This window comes from Chionomys nivalis, chromosome 2 (genome assembly GCF_950005125.1).
Source record: "Chionomys nivalis chromosome 2, mChiNiv1.1, whole genome shotgun sequence".
NCBI lineage: Eukaryota > Metazoa > Chordata > Mammalia > Rodentia > Cricetidae > Chionomys > Chionomys nivalis.
In genome coordinates this window covers 87,024,516-87,046,773 of record NC_080087.1, presented here as the reverse complement: position 1 = coordinate 87,046,773, position 22,258 = coordinate 87,024,516, and the positions used below count along the sequence as shown (strand labels likewise).

General features: G+C 42.3%; 1 protein-coding gene and 1 pseudogene across 4 annotated transcripts in view; one reads left to right on the top strand and one right to left on the bottom strand.

Annotated features, from left to right (window-relative positions):
- The window catches only part of Znf507 (zinc finger protein 507), a 32,673-nt gene extending 10,785 nt beyond the window's left edge, over positions 1-21,888 (top strand). Inside the window, exons 5-8 of one of the 4 annotated variants that reach the window (XM_057762134.1) lie at positions 4,105-4,219; positions 16,761-16,895; positions 17,695-18,087; positions 18,588-21,888. In XM_057762134.1, the coding sequence (XP_057618117.1) occupies positions 4,105-4,219; positions 16,761-16,895; positions 17,695-18,052 (608 nt within the window). In that variant the 3' untranslated portion in view covers positions 18,053-18,087; positions 18,588-21,888. Of the gene's footprint in view, positions 1-4,104; positions 4,220-16,760; positions 16,896-17,694 lie in introns of all 4 variants that reach the window. The other 3 variants (XM_057762133.1, XM_057762132.1, XM_057762135.1) reach the window with 3 other exon arrangements.
- Positions 1,932-2,377, bottom strand: LOC130869728 (60S ribosomal protein L27a-like; annotated as a pseudogene).
- Positions 21,889-22,258: the final 370 nt, after the last annotated feature.

The following is a 22,258-nucleotide window of genomic DNA, read 5'->3' as shown; positions in this document are numbered from 1 at the left end:
TATTCTGTTTCTGTGCTGGGAGTGGGAATGAGTCTTCCCTTTGTTCATCAGGACATTCTGAGAAGTGACCAAAGTAACTTACATCTAGTTCTGGGGCAGAAGTACTAAATGTGCAAGGACTGCAGTCAGGCAGGTAGATGTTCTGGTTATAATTTGTAGGGGTCTGTAAGAGCCAGGCTGCAGCAGAGACTCTTAGAAGGTTGGATGAGTAAGCCAGAGAAGCCACAGCAGGAAAACAAGCCTACACCTCTTCTCCAGCACCAGATGACCTGCCGAGGCAAAGCTTTTGCAGATGGCAGCCCCCACCTCAAACTTTAACTGAGGCTTCCTGCTGTGATCTTACTCTTCTCCGAGTATGACTGCCAAGACTTCATCTGCATTATTTAAACACAAACAGGAACTTTTTATGTACTAGTTAGGTGCTAGTCGGCTGAGTATCTGGTAATAGGAATATTAGAATCAAAAGATTTAATTAGAGTTCCATGAAAAGGCGAATGCCACATCCAGAGAATGAGGGATAGAGTGTAATAAGCTGTACTTACTGGCATTGGTTCGTGTAAATTGATGTGCTTTAAATGTCTCCAGTGTGGTACATAGTGTTTATGGGAAATAAAACATATTGGGGTGACTTTCCTTTTTAGATTTCCTAAGAATTAAAGTTAGAAACAACTGCAGAGCAAAATGTTTTACCATAATGTCTCATTAAATTATACCCCAGAAAGCATAACTGATTCCAGAATGTTTCTGAAGGAACTGATTTTGACACCACCCTAGCACCACAATCCCCTTGTCAAACAGATGCCATCCCCGTAAAACCATCCCGAACAAAAGGAGTTTATGACATGGCATCTGCTTTCGAGGTGGATGGCTGAACGAAAACAGTTTCGTTTCCATTCTAGAGAATAGCCCTAAATGCCTCTTTTTATTTTAATTCATTATGTTTCCATATCCCCTCTAAAGGAGACATTAAGCATTAGACATGATTGGCCCGTAAATCCTAATGAGGGAATAAAGTACATGTGACTCAGTAGCGCCACCTGCAGTTGACTCCAGTGCTGGTACTATCTTTCCAGCAGCATCAGCAAAAGCAAGGGCTTAAAGCTACCCAGTGTTTTTTTAGCAGATTCAATGACGACTTCAACGTGGCCACTCCAAAGTCATTGTATGCACCTTACCCTGATCTGCATTTTTATCTGTGACTTAATATGCTTGCTTCTGGGATTAAAGATGCATAGATTTAAAATTGTATGCCATTATCATCCTGAGGTTTGGTTTGGGAGTTTTGTTTTTTTATTTGTTATTTATTTATTTTTGTGGTGCTGAGCAAGCACCACACCATGTTTTTAGTTTTAACCCCCACATAGCTACATTTGCTGTTCTGTCATAGTAGTGTAGCGGCATAGCTGATCTCTTCCTGCATACTCTCCTGGATGGGGAATTGATTAATTCAGTATTGTGAGTCATGCTTTGCTACAGTTCTCTTGATTATTCTGTAAGCTTATTAAACAATATGAGAGGAAGGTACATGACTGTCACCCCCAGTCTTTGCTGTTGTATAGTACGGACTCCACTCAGTATGTTTTCCATACAAAGACCTGATGTAACAGTACTGCAGACATTTGGTCAGGCAAAAGCATGCCCTGCCTATCCTGAGCAGGCTGTCTTGCCAGGTGCTGGGAGTGCAGTGAAGGGCATCAGTGCCCTTGAGGAAGTCAGAACTGAACAAGTAGGAATGACATCAGCAAATGTCCTGGCCTGGCACTTCCAGACTTACAGTGTCTCTTTATGAAGTTTAAGTTGTCCTTTCTTAGAGACCTGTCATTTGTGTACCCTGGGTTTGTTTTATTTATTTATTTATTTATTTATTTATTTATTTATTTATTTATTTATTTTGGAAAGTGTTAGCGTTTAATTGGCCTCCCTGAGTGGCTTCAAGCCACCAGAACACAGGCACCTCCAACACCCTTTATCTTCTCTTCAGTTCTTCTGCTGAAAAATTTGGCTTTCACAATGACAGGCTGCTTAGGGAGCTTTCCCTTCCCCAGAACTTTGTAGTAGCCCGATCGCACGACATCAATGATGGGAGCAACTCCAGTCTTGTTCTTGGCAGCGTTGACCCAGGTCTGCTCACTGACCAGTGTCCACAGTTTACCCAGGTTGACAGTCGGGCAGAAGCTCTGGTTCCTCTTTAAGTGGTAATGCCTCATCCCAACTTTGCCGAAGTAACCTGGATGATATTTGTCGAAGTTGATCCTGTGATGATGCATGCCTCCAGCGTTCCGCGTCCTCCTGGATGCTTGCGGTGTTTACCGATGCGGCCATGGCCCTGGCTCACGTGGTCCCGGAGTTTCCGGGTCTTCCTCAGTCTGGATGGCATGGCGGTGGCAGAAAGGAAAGAGGCTACCCTGGATTTTAATGCAAACATTGCAGAAACTGTGCCTAGACGTGTACAAAAAGAGTACAAGCCTTATTCAAGCCATTTCTTCCCATTCTGTCAAAAAGATAAATGAGGCCTCAAGAGGTGACATGATTTGCTCATTCTCAGACCAGTGGCAGAGCAAAAATTAGGCCCAAATTGTTAAACTTTAAATCCAGTCTTGATTCTATTGGAAACATTTGCTTAAAGTAGCACAGACTCTCATTCTGTGCTATATTAGGCTTTTCCATCTGTCAGTTTTATTAGTTGTCATTGATCTGTAATATTTCTCACAAAAAGCCATTATCCAATATTTCACACTTCATTTTTTTCAGGTCTTTTTTTTAAAACTATATTTGGAACAATGCCATTTATAATCAAGTCCAAGTTTTTAACCTACCAATTAAGAGTAATACTTAGATTGTAATTATGATTAGTGTATTAATGTTATAGATTTATACCAGGAAATTGGGACATTTTGTTCTGCCTGGCAGTAGTTATTAGCCAAAGAAAATTTCAATTTTAGAAAGCTTAAATTTAACTTAAGAATTTTCTTTGTTGAAACTGCAGCGTGGGTTTTCTTTTCTTCTATGATTTTACTTTGATGCTGTGTGCACTCCTTCCCACCTAGGCTCACTTCATGGCTCGCTTCTTGTCAAGAGCACACACTCTTTGCACTCTCCCCGATCCTTGAGCTTCCATGTTTCCCTGCTGTCTAAAAGTAACACAGAGTGAAGATGCGCTGGGCACCTGTAAACACAGCAAACAGTGTTTACGATGGAATTTGTGGCTTATGTTGTTATGTGTGAGCTACTCATTTGCAGAATGAGCGAGTAATAGGATCCAAGTTTGACACATGTGAGGGAGCTGTGGATTTATAGCCTTTGTCCCCCAAAATTTGTCATCCTATTAGGTGTGACTGCTGAATTGTAGAGTGCTTCAAAATTGGCAGCTGTTTTCCTCCTCAGTTTAGTTGAAGGCTGATATTTAGCAGTAAGCTGAGAAAACCCACAGGGTAAAAACTTTAGATTTTCTGTAAGTAGCTTGCTATGTATGATTTGTGACCACACCTTATTTTTGCTTTATGTGAATCGCTGTTTTGCTGCATATATGTATGTGTGCTGCATGAATTCAGTGCCTATACAGACAAAAAAGAAAAAAAAATCCCCTAGAACTCAGGTCATGGATGAACCACCAAGTAGGTGATTGGAACTAAGTCTAAGTCCCTTGCAAAACCAGCCAGTGCTTTTAACTGAGCCATCTCTTCAGGCTCTGGCCACACTTTATAATACTTTATTATTTTAACCTGTTGACAAATAAATGTTTCTTTAAGACTTGGTGCCAGTTATTGGTTAGAATAACATCTTTCAAATTCCCAGTCTATCTTGGTTAATTTAGCTGCTAGACAGTCAGCACAGCCCCGAGAGCAAGTTCATTCTACTGTAGAACTTGAAACATGGTTACACAGAAGCAGCCTGACCTGCCCATGTTTGCAGATCAGATGGTGTTCCTCTCATGCCTGCTGATGACCTGGGTGCAGGAGAGTCTAGGGAGCTGCTTAACACTTGAGAGTTGTACTGTGGGAGAGCCTTGATTAAAATGTTGGTAGGTTGTATTGTAATTAATTGTTAATAAGTACTGCCATGTGAGTCTTACCAAGTCATGTTTCTAACCCTCTCTCCTTGAAGGGAACAAGTCTTCAACCCAGAAGCAGTATAAGTGCGATGTGTGCGATTACACAAGTACTACATATGTTGGTGTCCGAAACCACAGACGAATCCATAACTCAGATAAGCCATACAGGTAAGTGTGATGACTCTAGAATTCTAATGCTTATATTAAAGCAATAATTTGATGATGATGATGATAATTATTTTAGAAATAGTTTTGGAGCTGGGCGGTGGTGGTGCATCCTTTAATCCCAGCACTCAGGAGGCAGAAGCAGGTGGATCTCTGTGAGTTCGAGGCCTGCTCTAAAAGGCTCCAAAGCTACAAAGAAACCCTGTCTCGAAAATCCAAAAAAAAAAAAATTAAAATTAAAAAAAAAACTTAGAAACAGTTACAAACTGGTTTCTTAAATCTCATTAATCATGAGTCTTAGTGCAGAAGATATTTGGGGGCATTTGGGTTTATTGGAAGATATCCATGTCCACTTGAGTTAAAATTATAGCAGTTTCCAGTGCTTAGAGCCCATTACCATGAAATAAGGATTAGGTACTTGTGTATCACAGCAAAAGGTTGTAAAGCATGAAGGTCGTCAACATTACTGGAAGAGAAAAGTTTTGTTTCTGAAAATTAAGCTACTGTGGCTTGAACAGTGTCGTTTGATAAGTTTTATTACAAAAGCTAATTCTGGCTAATGTGCATTTAGAGAAAATAAAGTATTCTTGGCTGGACAGAATCAGCTGCTAAGCAGTTACCGCTGTTTAATAAACTTTACCCTCACGGTAAAATGCTACTTAGAGTAAAGGTGTGAGCGTTTTCAGAGTTTGTCCGCCCGTCACAGAGCCACACCAGGCATTGTTCACATGAAAGTTTAACAAACCCTTAGCAAAGCAGCTTTTTCCCCAATTTAACTGTTTCTGGATTTTAGGCATGATACTGATGAGTCTGAACAGTCTGCTCCCTTAATCTAAACACTGGTTTTAACTTTTTCTGCTCATGACCCCTTCACTGAGAAATTTTTACACAGCTCCAGGTATGTGGGTATATAAAATAGGTATACAAATCAGATATTTACTGATAATCACAGGGAAACTTATGTTAAATGATGTTTGGTATTTGTATATTTTACCATTTATTAAAGACAGAAGCAATGTTAATGAGATACATGTACTTATTTATTCTACATAAAGAATTGCACCCTGGTTGAGCAATGGAAACTGAAGGACATAGATCATCTTCAGCATTTTTTGGAGTTGAACAATATTTTGATTTTATAATTGTCAAAGCTGAGAACATCACTTCATATAAATACCTAATACAAAGTAGCAGAAGTATGTTTGGGGCAATTTTAGGAGCTTTCAGAAATTCTGTCTTGATCCAAAGCCAAAATTCATTGAAGGACTTTCTTCTTCTTTTTTTTTTTCATAATGTTAATTCAAGTCAGTATTTCAAGCAACAATTCTTAAAAATCTTTCTGGTGAAGCATAATCTAAAGATAAATGGATTTGATAATTATATGCTGGCACTGGGAATGTAGCTCAGTTTATAGAGTATTTGCCTTGGAAGCATGAAGTCCTGTCATCCTTAGTGTTGCATAAACTGGGTGTGGTGGCATGGACAGAGTGGCAGCTCTTGGAAGTTAGAGTCAAGTGGATCAGAAGTTCAAGGTCATCCTCAGCTCCATGTGGAGTTTGGAGCCAGCATATGCTATATGAAACCATGTCTCAAAAAGAAAAGTTTGTTTTCTGTATCTAAACTGTGTGTGTCTAGCAGAAAGTTTTGCAGGTTCAGTAAAAAGCCCTGCAATTCATAACATCCCATAGTCTCGGGTCTCAGCTGAGGTGCATGAGGGAGTATCCATTGGCACTTCCTGACTTCTCGTCTACTCAGGACAGTATGTGCATGTGGAGTGTTCAGAGAGAAGACTGGTGAAGCTGCATAGTGTAGCACAGGCGAGTGCCGCCAGAAACAGCTCAAAGTCCTTACATGCTAGAATTAATATTGGATTGTTGTGTATTCAAAAACACTTTACTGCTGCCATGTTGTTCATTGTCCAGCATTCAGTGACCCAGCTTAAGAGACTGAGAGCAAATGAAAACCTGATATGCTGTTATCTCATACAATGTGGTTCTTGGACTGGGCTCAGTGGTTAACACGTCTGTTCTTCCAGAGGACCTAAGTTCAGTTCTCAGCACCCTTCGAGCAGCTCACAACCATCAGTGACTCCAGTTCTGAGCCATCCAAAGCTCCCTTTCAGCAACACGCACACATGGTGAATAGACATACCTACAGACAAACACCCATACACATTAAATAATTTTTAATGTGGTTCTAAAATGTAGTGTGCTTGTGCTCTCATGCAGTGTGTGAGTGTGTGTGCGTGTGCGCTTGTGTATTGTTATCCTCAGGCCTGCAGGCATCTGCTGGTGTTGGAGCTCTGGGAGACACTAAGCTTTGCATAGAAAATACCTCTATTTTTAAGGTAAAGGATTTTTACCAAAACATGATGGCCATCCATTACTGATAGTCACTCAAGTGCTGTACATTCTAAGTGAAGAGTGGTATTTGGGGTGAACATGGGTTACCCATGATCACACAGGGAAACACCTAAGAGAACCTGATAGAGATAGGCCTGGCTTTCCTGACATCAGAAAGCTTTCCCTTTAAATCTCAGTGCCTTTATTCTCTAATAGTAGGTGAACCAAATACACATGATTTGGGCAGGAAATGTCTCAGGTCTAGAATTAGATCATACAGTCACTTTTTGAGAAATATATTGCAAATGTTATATCCCAGGTGCTTTGCAAGGTTTGTGAGCTGTGTTCCTAACAGAAAAGGCATCTTCACCATCACAGGGTTCGTGGTAAACTTACAGTCTCAGACACAGGCTATAGGCTCTGACCCATAGGACTGGGCAAGACCTCCAATTCAACTGAGTAACAGCATGATGGAACAAGAATTATTCATGTATTACACATCTTAGCCAAAATGGGAACTCAAAAAATACTTTACAAAAGTACCCTCAATGTGCATATAAGGTATATATGAAACATGGGTGGGTTCGCTTAGATTTGAATCTCATTATACATACATCAATACTCCAAAATGCTGAGTCTGAGCCACTTCTGCTCTACTCTTTAGCAAAGGTTTCACCTAAGTAGATTAGGCTCACAATTATCTGCTGTTGGCATCTTGAGGAGAGTCACAGCTATTCTAGTCTTGCTTTCTGGCCTTGCCACTGTCTTTTGAACCATCAATTCTTTGTTTCAGTGCATGCCCTGTCCTGCTGCATGGGTTTATGTACTGTTGTTGGAAGAGGCTGTGGGCTGCATCCTTCTACCCTGCTAGCTTAGCCCCCCCCCCCCCCGAAATAACCTCACAGAAATTGTATTAATTGAATTACTGCCTGGCCCATTATCTCTAGCCTCTTATTGGCTAACTCTCACATCTTGCTTTAACCCATATCTAGTAATCTGTGTAGCACCATGGGTCATGGTTTACCAGGGAAGAGTCTAGCTTATGTCCATCTCAGGCAGGAGAATCATGGCATCTGCCACATTGCCTTCTTCCCAGCATTCTGTTCTGTCTACTCCACCCACCTAAGGGCTGCCCTATCAAAAGGCCAAGATAGCTTCTTTATTCAACCAATGAAAGCAATACAAATACAGAAGGACCTCCTACACCAGAATACTCTGCCAGGACTTTGTTTCCATTGGTATAGTTCTGTGAGTTGCTGAGCTGGGAAGTACAACCTTCTTGGTGTGTAGTTTTACCCAAGGACCATAGCAGTCCTTTCTGATTACTTCATAACCAATCTGGTTCCCTTTTATTGCCTGGCAACTTATGGTCAGTATTTGGGCTTCATTTTGTAAATGGAGACTGAGCGTTCATTTCCTAGCCACACAGACCCAAATAATCACACAAAAACTATATTAATTACAACATTGCTTGGCTGATGGCTCAGGTGTATTTCTATCTAGCTCTTACATTTTAAATTAGCCCATTTCTATTAATCTGTTTATCACCATGAGGTTGTGGCCTACCAATAAGGTTCCAGCGTTTTTTCTCCTTCAGTAGCTACATGGCATCTCCCTGACTGCCTTTTTTCTCCTCTATCTTTGCTTGAGTTTCCTGCCTTACTATATTCTGCCCTGCTGTAGGCCAAAGTAGCTTCTTGATTAACCAATGGTGATAAAACATATCACAGCATACAGAGGGGAATCCCACATCACCACCTTGTGCACATTTCTGATTATTACTTTGTTTTCTCTCTTAAGAAAAATGTAGTAAATTCTCACTGAGCAAGAATGCCTTTTTGTATATTAGTTGGTCTTTGTACAATGCGCAGGGAGCTCCTCATGTATTTGAGCAGCCTCTGGTGTTAAAGCTTTTCTACAATGGCAACATCTTCCTTGTTTGCTTTTTGATTTTCTCTGTTGTTCCAATCAATCCCAGCCTGTCTATGTGATCTGGCAGGTACCCTGTTATGTGTGAGTGCTCTGCCTGAGCCAGCATTAATCCTGGTCTTCAGTCTGACCCCTCCAACTTAACAGGGTTTGGGCTAAATTCTGAGCCCCTAACTAACATGCAGTAGATGCTCAGTAAAGACTCTCTCATAGTTCCTGATATGTCTCAGTTTTGCTCATTTATAAAATGGCTCTGGTTTGCTATATAATTTTTATTGAAAAATAAATTCATGTTAGTATTTCTGTACCTTTTTAAAGAACTGGTCAAATATACATGCTAAATTATATACTATCCTGTCCAAAAATATTGCTGGATTTTCCTATAAACGTTAGTTTGCTCGAATCAGTAACCTTACAAGGTCAAGTTTGATTGTTAGGTTCCCCTTCCTTCTTTACTCCCTTCCTTTCTCCTTTCCTTCTTTTCTTCCTTCCTTTCTTCCTTTTTTGTGATGTGTATAGGTGTTTTACCTACATGTATGCCTGTGCATCACATGTGTTCAGTGCCTGTGGGGGCCAGAACAGTTAGATTCCCTGGGGCTGAAATTAAAGAAGGTTTGAGCTGTTACCTAAGTGTTGAGAATTGAACTCGGGGTTTGTGGGAGAGCAGCCAATGTGTTTAACTGTGTCCATCTCTCTAACTCCTTTGGTTAGGTTTTTATCTCTTTGTCCCCACCCATTTTCTCTCCTCTCCCTCTCCCTCCTTCCTTCCCCTCCCTTTCTAAATGTCTTAAATCGACTTGTTGATTAAAACTATCGTACATCCTGGAAATTACATAAATCCCAAATTCACACTTGTAAATAATCACAAATTCTTCAGCTTTTGACAGCACACCCTTCTTGCCTTCCTGTCATTAAGTACCCTCACCCCTTTCTCACGTGCACCATCTTGACTGGTAGCATCATAAATTACTTTTGTGTGTTTTGAACTTAATAGAAACAGAACCATATGGTGCATAGACGTTTATGCCTTTTTACTCATTATTGTGTGTTTGGATGCTAATAAATTACATCTCTATATTACATTCTATTATAAGACCATAATACATAGCTGGAGGTGTAGCTGAGAGGCAGGTTACTTGCCTATGTGCACAAACCCACAAACCCCTGTGTTTAATCCCTGGAGCTACCAGAAACAATTATTTTCTCATTCTGTTAGTGATACACATTTGGATTGCCACTAGGTTTTCTCCCTTGTTATGAAAATTTTTATCTTGAATATTCCTTCACTTGTTTGGGGTGCACATAGGAAACAAGCTCATTTCTGGTTGGTTGATACATAGGAATAGGGTTTCTGAACCTAAGGTGGAGGCACTGTGTTTAGCGTGAACAGTCGCTGGTATGCAGGAGTACATCTTTATTCTGCATGAAAGTTCTTTGCTTGTGCACTGCTGATGTCCTGTCCTGTGCAGGGTCTTCCCTGTTATCTGATGTACAGAAATTTCTAGTTTTCTTGTGGACAGATTTGTTCATTTGTATCTGGGACTTTTATGTATTTAACTCTGAAAGTGGCTTTGCTTTTTCTCAGGAATCCAAGAAGTAATGCTGTAGAGGTAAAAATATGGCATAATAACTAGCATAAATAATTAAGCCTATGAACAACAATGGGAAGAAAACAAAACAAAACCTAGGTTTCTGGCAGTGGGAATAACAGAGTGGCTGTGGGCAGGGTCAGACACTGTGGCCAGTGTTAGCAGTGATAAGTGGTGTGTTAGAGAACCCTGGGCCATGCCATGTACTAAACGAGTGCTCATTTATCTAGGATCATCTTCCTGTCATCTGTCGTGGGCAGGCAAACAGGCTGGGGTACATGAAGTGCCTTTTCCCCAAGCTGTCCATGAAGTAGAGCTTGAACCCTTGCTCCTGTGGACCTGCCTGCCTGTGCTGTGCCCTGGAGGCAGCATGCCAGGCCACACCACATCACTAGTGTGAGACAGCAGACACTTCCCTGTGCTCAGGGACTCTGGGTCAGAAATGTGGAAAGGACACATTCCACATGACAGGTCTGGGGCTTCTGCAGGGAAGGGTTAAGACTGGAGAGGAGCAGACAGCTGGGGTCCTTTGTCGAAGGCTTCCTAACCAGTTTATAGCTAGTACTGTGTTGGCTGCTCCTCAGCTGGAACACATCCACAGGTGCCCCAGTCTACAGATCATGTCCCTTATAACAAATGACACAGTGTTTCCACATAGCCTGTGCACATACTCCTGTGTGTGTGTCAATCAACTATAGATTATTTCTAATACAGTGTCAGTGCTGGCTGAGTGAGTATTATTTAGGGGATAACAGGTAGATTTAATACAAATGAAGTTGTTTTTCCACCTGTGGTTGTGGAGGGCTGACCACACTGTCTTCTATGACTTGAAAGCCACATTCCATCACCACCACCACAGTTAGACTTGTGCATACTTTCATCTATAGATGTTGAGTCATAAATCAGTGCTATTAGCCTAGGGGAGAACTCACATTTTAGAGATGTGGGTTAGTTTTAAAGAACACCATTTACCTGATAATTTAATCTGAACAGTGGTGTGGGTGATGGTAGTTTGAAGGGACAAGCCGAAGCAACTCTTTTCCATGATGATGGGAACCTTTAAAGGTTCTCAGGCTTATCGCATAACTTGAATCACCATTTTTCTAGGTCTTTTCTTTTTCTTTCTTTGATTTCTCAAGACAGGGTTTCCCTATATAGCTTTCCTTGGCTATCCTAGAACTCACAGAGATCTGCTTGCCTCTGCCTTCCAAGTGCTGGGATTAAAGGCATGCACCACCACCGCCTTACCAGGTGTTATTTCTTAAAGCATAGAAAATGAGGGCTGGGGACTTGGATCAGCAGTTAAGAGCATTGGCCACTCATGCAAGGACCTGGGTTCACCCCCAGCACATACATGGTGATTCACAACTGTTAGGGAGTCATAGGCCTTCTTCTGACTTCTGTGGACGCCAAGCATGCACTGGTGCATCCATGCACATAAAACAAAATAAATAAATCCAACAAAAAGAAAGTGAGACTAGCATGGTGATGCGTTCCTTTAATCCCAGGACTCAGAAGGCAGAGACAGGCCAATCTCTGTGAGTTCAAAACCAGTCTGGTCTATATAATCAGTTCCAGAACAACCAGAGCTATGCAGGTTTTTTACCTAAAAAAACAACAAATGCATAGAAAATGAATTTTGTGTGATAATACAAACTTGGTTGCAATATTTCTATTGAAATGTTTAGTTTATTAAAAACATACTCAGTGGCCCTAATATTTCATAAGACATTCAGCTTCTCCCTGTCTTCATCTGGCCCTCTCACAGCAGCTGTTTTGTTACCCCAGACTTTGGAGCCTAACTAAGGAAGGGCCCAGACCAGGGAAGTAGTTATTCCAACCAGCAGCTGCCTTCTCTGAGGTTCTGGAACTGTATTAACTGCCTTACTAATGATGAGGCAGTGATGAAAAGCCTGTAGAACAATTCTGGCCTGTTTTTTTAGCCAAGACATGAGAAGCACTAAGTCTCCTCTTTGACGTTCTTTGATGACAACATTGTTTTCTAGTATCAAGAAAAAATGTTTTGTGCAGTTATGGGCGGGGCATTATTATCAGCTTAAAAAGTGGTTGGTTCTGTCATTCCAGGGCGACAAGCCAACAGTGGCTTATTGACAGGTTGTCAGCGGCTGACTGTTAGAATGTTTGCTTGTCTTCTCATGTCATGGGGATGATCTTGCCTGGACAGATAGGCATAGTTGAAGTGCTCGTGGCTCTGTCACCAGCAGCAACAGGCAGCTCCTCTAAAGGAACAGAATAGATTAGTGGCAACTGAAGCCAAGACAGATGTGCCCAGGCTGCTGCTACCTGGGTACTTCACCCTGTGCTCCCAAGGGATGTTGTCCCTGATGGAGGTAGGCTGTTGCCGCCCGCCTCTGTGGTGAGTAGATGTGCTCTATTAGGCTCTGTTTTAAACACATTCTTTCTCCCTTCTCCGGGAACTTAGGGATTGTGTTCAGATTGAAATAGGGTCAGTGCTTCACAATCTGACTCAGCAGAGCATGTGACCATGAAAGTTACATCAGAGTGGTGATGTGACATTACTTCCCTATTTGCTGAAATGAAACACCAGGTAGAACCAACTTAGGGAAGAAGTTCCATCTGGCTCTCATTTGGTAGCATGATGGCATGGTAGAATCCATGGTGATAGGAGCAGCTTTCAACCACAAAGACAGAAACAGAAGTTGGCCTGTTCATACCTCAGTGGACCAGGAAGCAGAGAGCTTACAAGAACTTGGGCCATGTTGGAACCCTTGAGCCCCTCCTCTGTGCTCCTACTCCTACCCAAAGCAATGCTGTCAGCAGAGGCAGCTCATACTAGAGACATGACGTGGGCAAATCCTGATGACCCCAGAACCCACATGTGGGAGGAGAGAACCAGCTCCCACAAGATGTTCTTTACACCTATGCCATAGCACACACATACGTGCTTGCATATTTACATTCTCTCACCCTCCCTCCTTCCTCCCTTTCTCCCTCTCTCTCCCTTTTAATCCTCTCCCTCACTTCTCTCTCCCCCTCTCTGTCTCTCTCTCGAATAAATAAATGTAAAAATAAACCATAACTGTGATTCATTCTCAGTTTAAAATTGATTATGAATGTGTGAGTGAGAAGTTTCTTGTGGGAACATGTGTCAGTGTGCATGTGGATATCAGGACAATTTTGTGAAATTGACTTTTTCCCTCCAACTTTATGTGGGTCCCAGGGGTTCAGCAAGCACACTGAGCCATCTTGCCACTCCTCCTCCACTGTCGCGGTCCCCCTCAGCCAGCAAGAAGGACGCAACACCAGAGCTCTTCCTGCTGTAGTTTATTCAGGACCTTTATTCACAACTTCTTTCTCTTTCCCTTTCTCTCTCTCTCTCCTTCTCGGGGCAAACCTCTCCCAGCCCTTAAATAGGCCTGGGCCATCAACCCCAGATTGCCAGGTGGGCACTGCCCATAGGTCCACGCATATGCAAGCAGCTGACAATCATTGCGTGATAATAGCATAAGTCAGGCCTAGTTGATATTAGGAGTTGATTATCACAGAGAGCACTCGCTTTCGGGATCGCGGAGGGCGGAAGCCAGCACCATCAGGTGTGGCTCCACGCAGCTCTCTACACATTGCCATCAGGTGTGACTCCACACAGCTCTCTACACTCCTCCTCTGCTTCTTCTGCTTTTGCTTCTGCTTCTTCTACTCCTCCTCCCCCTCTCCCTCCTCCCTCCCTTTCCCTTCTCTTCCTCCTCCTCCTTTCTTTAAAGCTATGGAAAATGCTAAGGAAACAAACACATTCTTAGAAGAATGTGTGGATGGCATTCAGGTCTCCTTCCTGAAGCTAAGGTCCTCCTCTAATCAAGTGGGCATTGTTTCTTGTTCAGCCTCTTCAGTTTGTCCCTATCATCTTCACCCAGAACTCCTGTCTTAATAGCCACTTGTTGTAGTTAGGAAAGGGTTCCTGGAATCGTGGCTTCATTATGGAACAGAACAGCCTTCACTGTCTTCATAGTAAAGTATGGTGATGAGCCAGATCAGAAGAGTTTACAGATGTGTCTGCTCAGTAGAGAGGGTGGAGAACTTTATACAGAGATTGAGAAAGCAGAGGACGCTTTTGATGCTTCAGGTACAGCTGAGCAAATAAAGTGCTCTGTGTGAGTCACCAAGGAGCGTTTCTGCTTATAAGATTTCGCATAAAGTTTTATTCGAAAAATCTTTGTTATGATTATTCTTTTGTTTTATTTGTTTTGTTTTCTGAGACAGGTTTTTTTTCTGTGTAGCTCTGGCTGTCCTGGAACTAGCTCTGTAGACCAGGCTGGCCTCGAGCTCATTAGAGATCCACTTACCTCTCCCTCCTGAGTGCTGGAATTAAAGACGTGAGCCACCATGCCCGGCTCCCCAAACTCTTTCCATATGTTTGTTCTTCACAGACCTCCAAAAGTAATTTGTATGTTTATATCTAAAATAATGTGATTTGCTCCCTACATACCTTTTAATCTAAAAAGTGGTTATGTCATCATTCCTGACACTATAAATGCTGAAAATGCTTTCCAAGTGCTCTGCCCAGAGCTGGAGAGAGAGCTCAGTGGTTAAGAGCACTGACTGTTCTCACAGAGGACAAGTTTGATTCCCATCACCACAGAACTGTCTATATCTCCAGTTCCAGGAGGTGTGAGGATCTCGTCTGACCTCCACAGGCACCAGGTACACATTTGGTACACACACATACATGCAGGCAAAATATCCATACATATAAAATAAAAATAAATAAATGGCAAAAAAAAGAAAAAAAGTCTTTTAAGTGCTATGCTCCACGTTCCAGGAAAGATGAGGGATGCCAAGAAGATGGCCCACACAGAGGCCCTGTGTCTTAGGTGTAGAAGTACAGTTTTCTCCTTTTTTCTTCTCATGAATTGCAGGTGGAAATAGACGCCTTGTAAGAATGGTAGGTGAGGGCTGGAGAGATGGCTCAGAGGTTAAGAGCATTGCCTGCTCTTCCAAAGGTACTGAGTTCAATTCCCAGCAACCACATGGTGGCTCACAACCATCTGTAATGAGGTCTGGTGCCCTCTTCTGGCCTGCAGACATACACACAGACAGAATATTGTATACATAACAAATAAATAAATAAATATTTTTTTTAAAAAAGAATGGTAGGTGATATGTTTGTTTGATGTTTTTTATTAATGTATTGTTTAGGTGTCTGTTATGGCATGTCATATAACAACAAAAGCAGCTCTACAGTGTTGGTAGAATAATTTCCCTGGGGTAAAATGTTACACCCCATTGAAATACATAATTTTAGTCAGAAAATATTCAGAACTGGCTGATTATAGCTCTGGGTACGGGTTAACATCTACCTTAGAAGTTTTATATCTGCAGTTTCTCCCAAAGAAATTAAGAACCACAGAAAATCAGAGTAGAAACAGGCACCCTGTAAACTAAATAAGCTCCACACAGTCGTGTGGATGAATCTCAGAGATAGCAAAGGGCAAAGAAGTGAGCCACAGTGGTGCAGAAGGTAGGATGGAGGAGTGCATGGATGTCAAACAAGGAATAAAGCAAGTGATACGATGAAAACATCAGAAAATCGATGTCTCCTCTGGGGGAGGATAGGCTTGACGTCTGGGAGACACTGCTCCCTCCAGGTGGGATGTTACTCTTCTTCAACAGCGGTTACGTGCCATGTTTATCATTTTGCGAATTACATTCATACCACTTTCCCATGATGAGTTTCCAAATAAAACATTTCTTCAACTGAATATGAAAATTAAACATTTTATTGGAGGATTGGTAGTTAAGAAGTAGAGTTCAGGACCAGTGAGATGGCTCAGTGGGTAAAGGCACTTGCAGCCAAGCCTGGCAACCTGAGTTCAGTTCCCTTGATTTTTTTTCTTATTGTTTACACTCCTTTTTAGTACCCCTGTAAAGTCAATGTGTGCCTTAAAACCAGTGAAAATTTAAGTTCTGTGAGTGGTGGCTCAGCTGAGAACACTTAGGGGCTTACAGTTAGAACCATTGTGAGTTTTTAAAGACTTACTTTTTATTTATGCTTTTTATTTAAATGGTATAATATCACTTTCCCTCCTCCCTTTCTTCCCTTCAGTCTCTCCTAGCTATCCTCCCTCACACTTCTCTTATGTCCTCCATCATTCGAGTTGATAGCCCCTTTTCTTTGATAATCATTGTTACATGTATATATATTCACACATATATATAAATACAACTTACTGCGCCTGTTTTGTTGTTTGTGTATATATGCTTAGGCCTGACCACGCTGCATTGGACAACCAGTTTAAGGAGGCTCACTCATCCCTGGGAGCCTCTCTAAGCAGTCTTTAGTTGCCTGTAGTCCTTTGTCTAGGTGTGGGGTCCTGTGGAGTAGTCCCCTTCAACATTAACAAGACCATTGATAATTGCCTTTGTTCCAGTCTTGTTTATACAGTTATTTCTAGGAGAGACTGTTTCACAGCAGACTTCTGGTATTCGGGCTCTTAACAATCTTTTCTCCCTCTCTTTGGTGATGTTCCCTGGGCCATAGATGCAGAAACTGTGATATAAATGTGTTCAGTGTGGTTTTCTGCCATGATCCCCATTTGCTGTGAAGAGACATATTTATCCAGGAAAGGTAGCTCTCACCTAAAACCATCATGAATTTTCAATAGTGCTATGAGATGGTTGTGATTTCTCTGGCCCCTTGTCTTCCAGGTGCTCCTTGTGTGGGTACGTGTGCAGCCACCCCCCTTCTTTGAAGTCACACATGTGGAAGCACGCAAGTGACCAGAACTACAACTACGAGCAAGTTAACAAGGCCATCAACGATGCGATCTCACAAAGCAGCAGGTACACCATTATAGTGGGAGCTGCAGGCCTCTTCCCACAGTCTGGCTCCCTGGTCGCCTGGCTAGCTTATGCCCCGAAATAACAACACACAAACTGTATTCTTTTAAACACTGCTTGGCCCATTAGCTCTAGCCCTTACTGGCTAATTCTCATATCCCGATCAACCCATCTGATGGAGGAAGGTCATTGGCTAATAAAGAAACTGCCTTGGCCCATTTGATTGGCCAGCCTTTAGGTGGGTGGAGTAGACAGAATAGAATGCTGGGAGGAAGAGGAAGTGAGCTCAGATGCAGGGCAGCTCCTCTGAGAGACAGACGCCATGCTCTCCTCTCCAGAGCAGACGCAATGAAGCTCCGACCCAGGATGGACATAGGCTAGAATCTTCCCAGTAAGCGCACCTTGGGTGCTACACACATGAACAGAAATGGGCCAAGGCAGTTTCTTTATTAGCCAGTGACCTTCCTCCATCACCCATCTCTAATAATCTGTGTAGCACCAGTCTTACCGGGAAAGATTCAGCATGTCTGACCTGGCGACTTGCTTCATCGCATCTGGCTCTGAGAGAAGCTGCCCTGCATCTGAGCTTACTTCCTCTTCCTCCCAGCATTCTGTTCTGTTTACTCCACCCACCTATGTTCTAACTTATGAGGGCCAAGCAGTTTCTTTATTAACCAATGACCTTCCTCCATCACACCATCCCATCCCTCACTTGATTGCTAGCCACAAAATACGGCTAGGGGTCCATCTCCTAGCCTGTAGCACATCCCACTGAAAGTTTGCTGTGTTCTGTTTTTATAAGAGTTCTGGGGAAATCCCCTGGGAAACCCAGCAGTGGAGAGAGAGTTGATCCTACCACAGGCAGTCCAGAAGACGTGGTGTCATCCTCAGAGCTGACTTCCCAGCTGCCCAGCGAAGTCATAGATGCCAGCGAGCTTCAGAAACTGAGCCCCACAGGCAGTAGCTCTGACATCTCAGGAAGGAGCTGCAACCTGGCTACACCAGGCACTGAGTACTGCGTGCTGCTCTTCTGCTGTTGCATCTGTGGCTTTGAGTCGACCAGCAAGGAGAGCCTCCTGGATCACATGAAAGAACATGAGGGGGAGATTGTCAGCATCATCCTGAACAAGGACAATAGCACAGCCCTGAACGCCAACTAGCTGGGAGCATGTAGGAGGGACCCTCTGAACTGCAGGTTAACCTCAGTGCTGTCACTAACTCACTAGACACAGGGGAGCAGGTGGTGTGACTGATCTTTCAGTGTTTGAGTGAGGATATAGAGCTGTGACCCTGTGTGAGCCTCTGTCACCCCTTCTTAGTGTCAAGTGTTTATTATTAAAAGCTTACCATAGTTCAGAATCTGCAAGCAGATGAGTTGAGAAGGCCTTGCAGAGCCTAATGGCCAGCTCTACAGTGGCCGGAACTCTGGTAGGGAAAGGGTGGTCTCCACTGAGCAGAGCACTATGGAATGGGCAGCAGGGAGAGGGTGGTTTCTATCTCCAGTAGGCAGCAGGCTGTGGAATGAGCTTCATAAATCATTTTCCTTGTTGGTAAGAATTTATCAAAGACTCAGTGTAGGATATGGTCCTTTACTCCCTAAAAAAAGAGGGATTCCAGATCACATTTGAGAAGTTAATTATTGTTTCAAATTTACAGTGACTCCCCACAAGATTCAACCAAATCTCATGTTCACAGAAATGGGTGCCTTGGCAGAGGTTCTATGCAGTGTGAACACTGAGCCCACTCCTCCTCCACCAGCAGCAACAGTTACCTGACAACCTTCTCCAGCAACTGAGGACGAAGATGGTATTGAATTAACTTGAGCTCCAAGATAATGACCTTTGGGGAGGCTGGGTGTGGTGGCAGAGGCTCTGATTGCAGGCTTGAGGCCAGCCTGGGCTAGCAGTACTTGGCCTCATGGGGTTAAAAGGGAGGTCACTTGGAGAATAAGAGCTGAAAGTCAGATGCCTCAAAACTAGTACAGCTGTTGAGCTTTTCCCTTCTTAAAGTTTATTAGTGTAAATTTCAGAGAACAATATAGTATGACTTCAGACTATTTTAATAAGACACAGGTGAACTTCTGAGTTTGAGGCTAACCTGGTTTACATAGCAAGTTCCAGGCTAGCCAAGGCATCAAAGTGAGATCCTGTCTCAAAAAAAAAAAAAAAAAAAAAAACTGAACAAAATTTAAATTGAAAAGTTAATAATTTCAAAAAGGACTAGAGAGTTGGCTCAGCAGTTAAGAGCACTGGCTGTTCTACAGGATCTGAGTTTGATTCTCCGTAACCATATGGTGGTTCACAACCATCTGTAATTCTAGTTCTGGGTTATCTGGTACCCTCTGGCCCTCATCAGGTACCAGGTATGCATGTGGTACATAGTGATACACTCTAAAAAACAGAATTTTGGAGACTTGAGGGTGTGGCTCACAGGCTAGCCACAGAAAACCAACAAAAGCAATGTCTTGTCAGAAACACCATCTGGCAAATGGCTCGTGTGTTTCTAAGAGTCCATTTGTTAGCATGCAAGACATACTGAAAACTCAAGAGTCCATTCGTGCTAAAGTCTCCATCATGCAGACGTGACCTCATGTTTTGTGTCATAATTTCAGGTTGAGGCGAACAGGGTGTTGCAGTGTTTGTAGTTCCAGTCTCTTAGGTCCTATTCCATTAAAGGAAATTCTGCATTGCTGTAATGTAGGTGTTATTTACACACCCAGAGTCGAGGGACAGCTCCCGGAAGAAAAGGGTTGACAAGATTTACAGCTTTTGTTCCTAAAGTTCAAGTGTCCAGGAAATGAGTTCCTAGTTTTCATCTGGCACTGGGAGCTGTTGCATGGGGCCTGGTATTGGAAACACTTTCTGATTTGTTTTATCTTTTTCCCCTACTCATTTTGATGACACTAGAGAAAATTGGCTAAAACGTTACCACTCTGATTTGATTTTAGATAGCCTCTTTTTTTTTTCTTTCTTTCTTTTTTTTTTTTTTAAAAAAAAAGGTCTTTCTGTGTAACCTTGGCTGATTTGGAATTCACTATGTAGACCAGAACTCAGATTTCCACTTGCCTCGGCTTCCCAAGTGCTGGAATTAAAGACAAATACCACCATACTTGGCTGAGGTAAGCTTAATTTATTTGTGAAAGTTAATTCATTTCCAATACATGGATTTTAATAAGAAAATGAATTTGGTGATACTAATTAGATTCCCCTAAATTCACTCTGGATTTAAATAAATGTTCTCATATTTTCACAATTAAGTTTATACATTTATATTTAAATTTCATATTTATATTTAATGCCAAATGCAAATAATTTCCATTTTTATCACCCATTGCTGTTGCACACCTTAACAGATCAATTTTCCATTGTGCTGTTAGTCTAAATAGTATTAGCCTTCAGTGAGTTTCCTGTGGCTTAAATTTTCTACAATTGCTTAAAAAATAGTAATCACCCCAAACATTCCGCCATCCCAGCAGTGTGGCTCTTCAAATGGCACATCCCGGTCGTCACGCAATTGTGAGCATGAGTTTAGCATTTCCCCCACCCCATGGGGAAAATTATCCCAAAGGCTCAAAGCCAAAGCCCCCACACTGTCATCTATTGCTATGAGCTCTCTGGCCTGGACAAGGGACAGAGTACCTGGTATACTGCACACCACACAGTACTAACCTGCTGCTGCCAGTCTTAGCCAGTCTACCAAGAAGCAAGTTTCATAATAACAGAAGCGTGCATGTGCGGTTGTCATCAGTGGGGAGACACAGAGTCACTGGCCACAGGAGTGTGCTTGCTATTTCTGTGCTCTTTGGCCTGGGAACCCTGTGTCTGTCTTCTGCCTTGACCAGCTGTGGTTCTACGACTGAATGGGGAATATTGCTTTAAAGACATTTACAGACTAAGTAAACAGGAGATGCAGGAGTGATGGTTGTGATCATATTATTTTAGGACTTTCTCATCTTACCCCTTGCCGTGACCATAGGAATCTCGCAGCTGCCCCCCGGCCTGTCAGCCACATGCTTATTCAATTTTTATCTGTGACTAGAGCACATGGAGCAGCGACACCACATGAAGCTTTCGCCCTGGACCTTTCAGTCCTGTTTGAGAGAACCATTGGTGGCTTTGTACCTATTCTGTTTTTGTCCTCACAAACCAAATGTGAGCATCATGTTTACATCACACCTCCCCAGCATACTTGGCTAGACAGAGACGAGCAGGCATCTCTTTCCCAGTTTCACAAACAGTTAATCTTTTTTTTTAATTGTACAGCAAGGTGCTCAAAATAATAGTCTATAAATATATTTAATAGAAACTTGAGTTTGACATTCATGGGCGTAAAGATGTGTATTTTTTTAAAGAAATAAGTATTGTGTAACACTATGCTTTGCTTCTGTAGCCAAAGTAGAGAAACTTCTAGAATACCATGTAAAAAAGCAACAAATGATTCAAACAAATGTGTCATTAAAACTGGATGATTGGCACTTGGTCATTTTATGTTGCACATCGAGCTGCAAGCCTTAAAGCCAAAACTCTAGAATTGTTTGTGGTAGAACAGGCCACCTGTGCAGAAGAGTGCAGCAAGCCGCCAGGCATCTCTTTACCTTCAGAAGTACTGTGCAAAATTAGAATAATTTATTTTGCTTTACAGGGGTTTGTCATGTATTGACTTAAATACTGTATTTTGGTAATAAATTTTTTTGTTAAAAACACTCGTTTCTAAGTTTCATTAACAGCACATGTCCGTTCTTGTCTTGAGTTTATTAATTTAGAAACTTGTGCTTAAATCATTGAAAGCTTCCCAAGAGCTGCTTGGGGCTCATTAGTAGGCTCTGTTGACTCGCCGAGCTATCACCTGCTCGTAGTTACTACGTTTCACAGGCATCATTTAAAGGCTCTGGGTCCTCTCCCTTGTTAGACCTTTGGCATCAGCACAGAAATGCTTTCAGTGCTGATGTATGGGTGCTAGCTCCCTTACTCTAATTAGAACTCCACTGAAGGCCAGTGATTACAAGCTTGGGCTCATACTTTGATCCTTTTGTGGTCTATCACCAAATAATCATTTGACATGAGTCAATAAAGAGGCCAGGAATGCTTCACCTAACTACAGCACAATTTGTGCCCTGGAATCCCAGGCCTTCCCAGCTAGCAGTGACTAAAACCAAATATCTCCTTGGTAGCTATAACCTCTTGTCCTGTGCTCTGTAGGGTGCCTTGGTCCTATCTTTTACTTTTCAAGGACCAAATCTCAACACTGCCTTGACAAGTAGTTGTAGAAATCACAGCACGGGGACCAAGATCAGGATCACAAGTACCACATGACAGCCGTAGTCACATAACTACTGAAATCGAGAGATGGGACTCTGCACAAGTGTA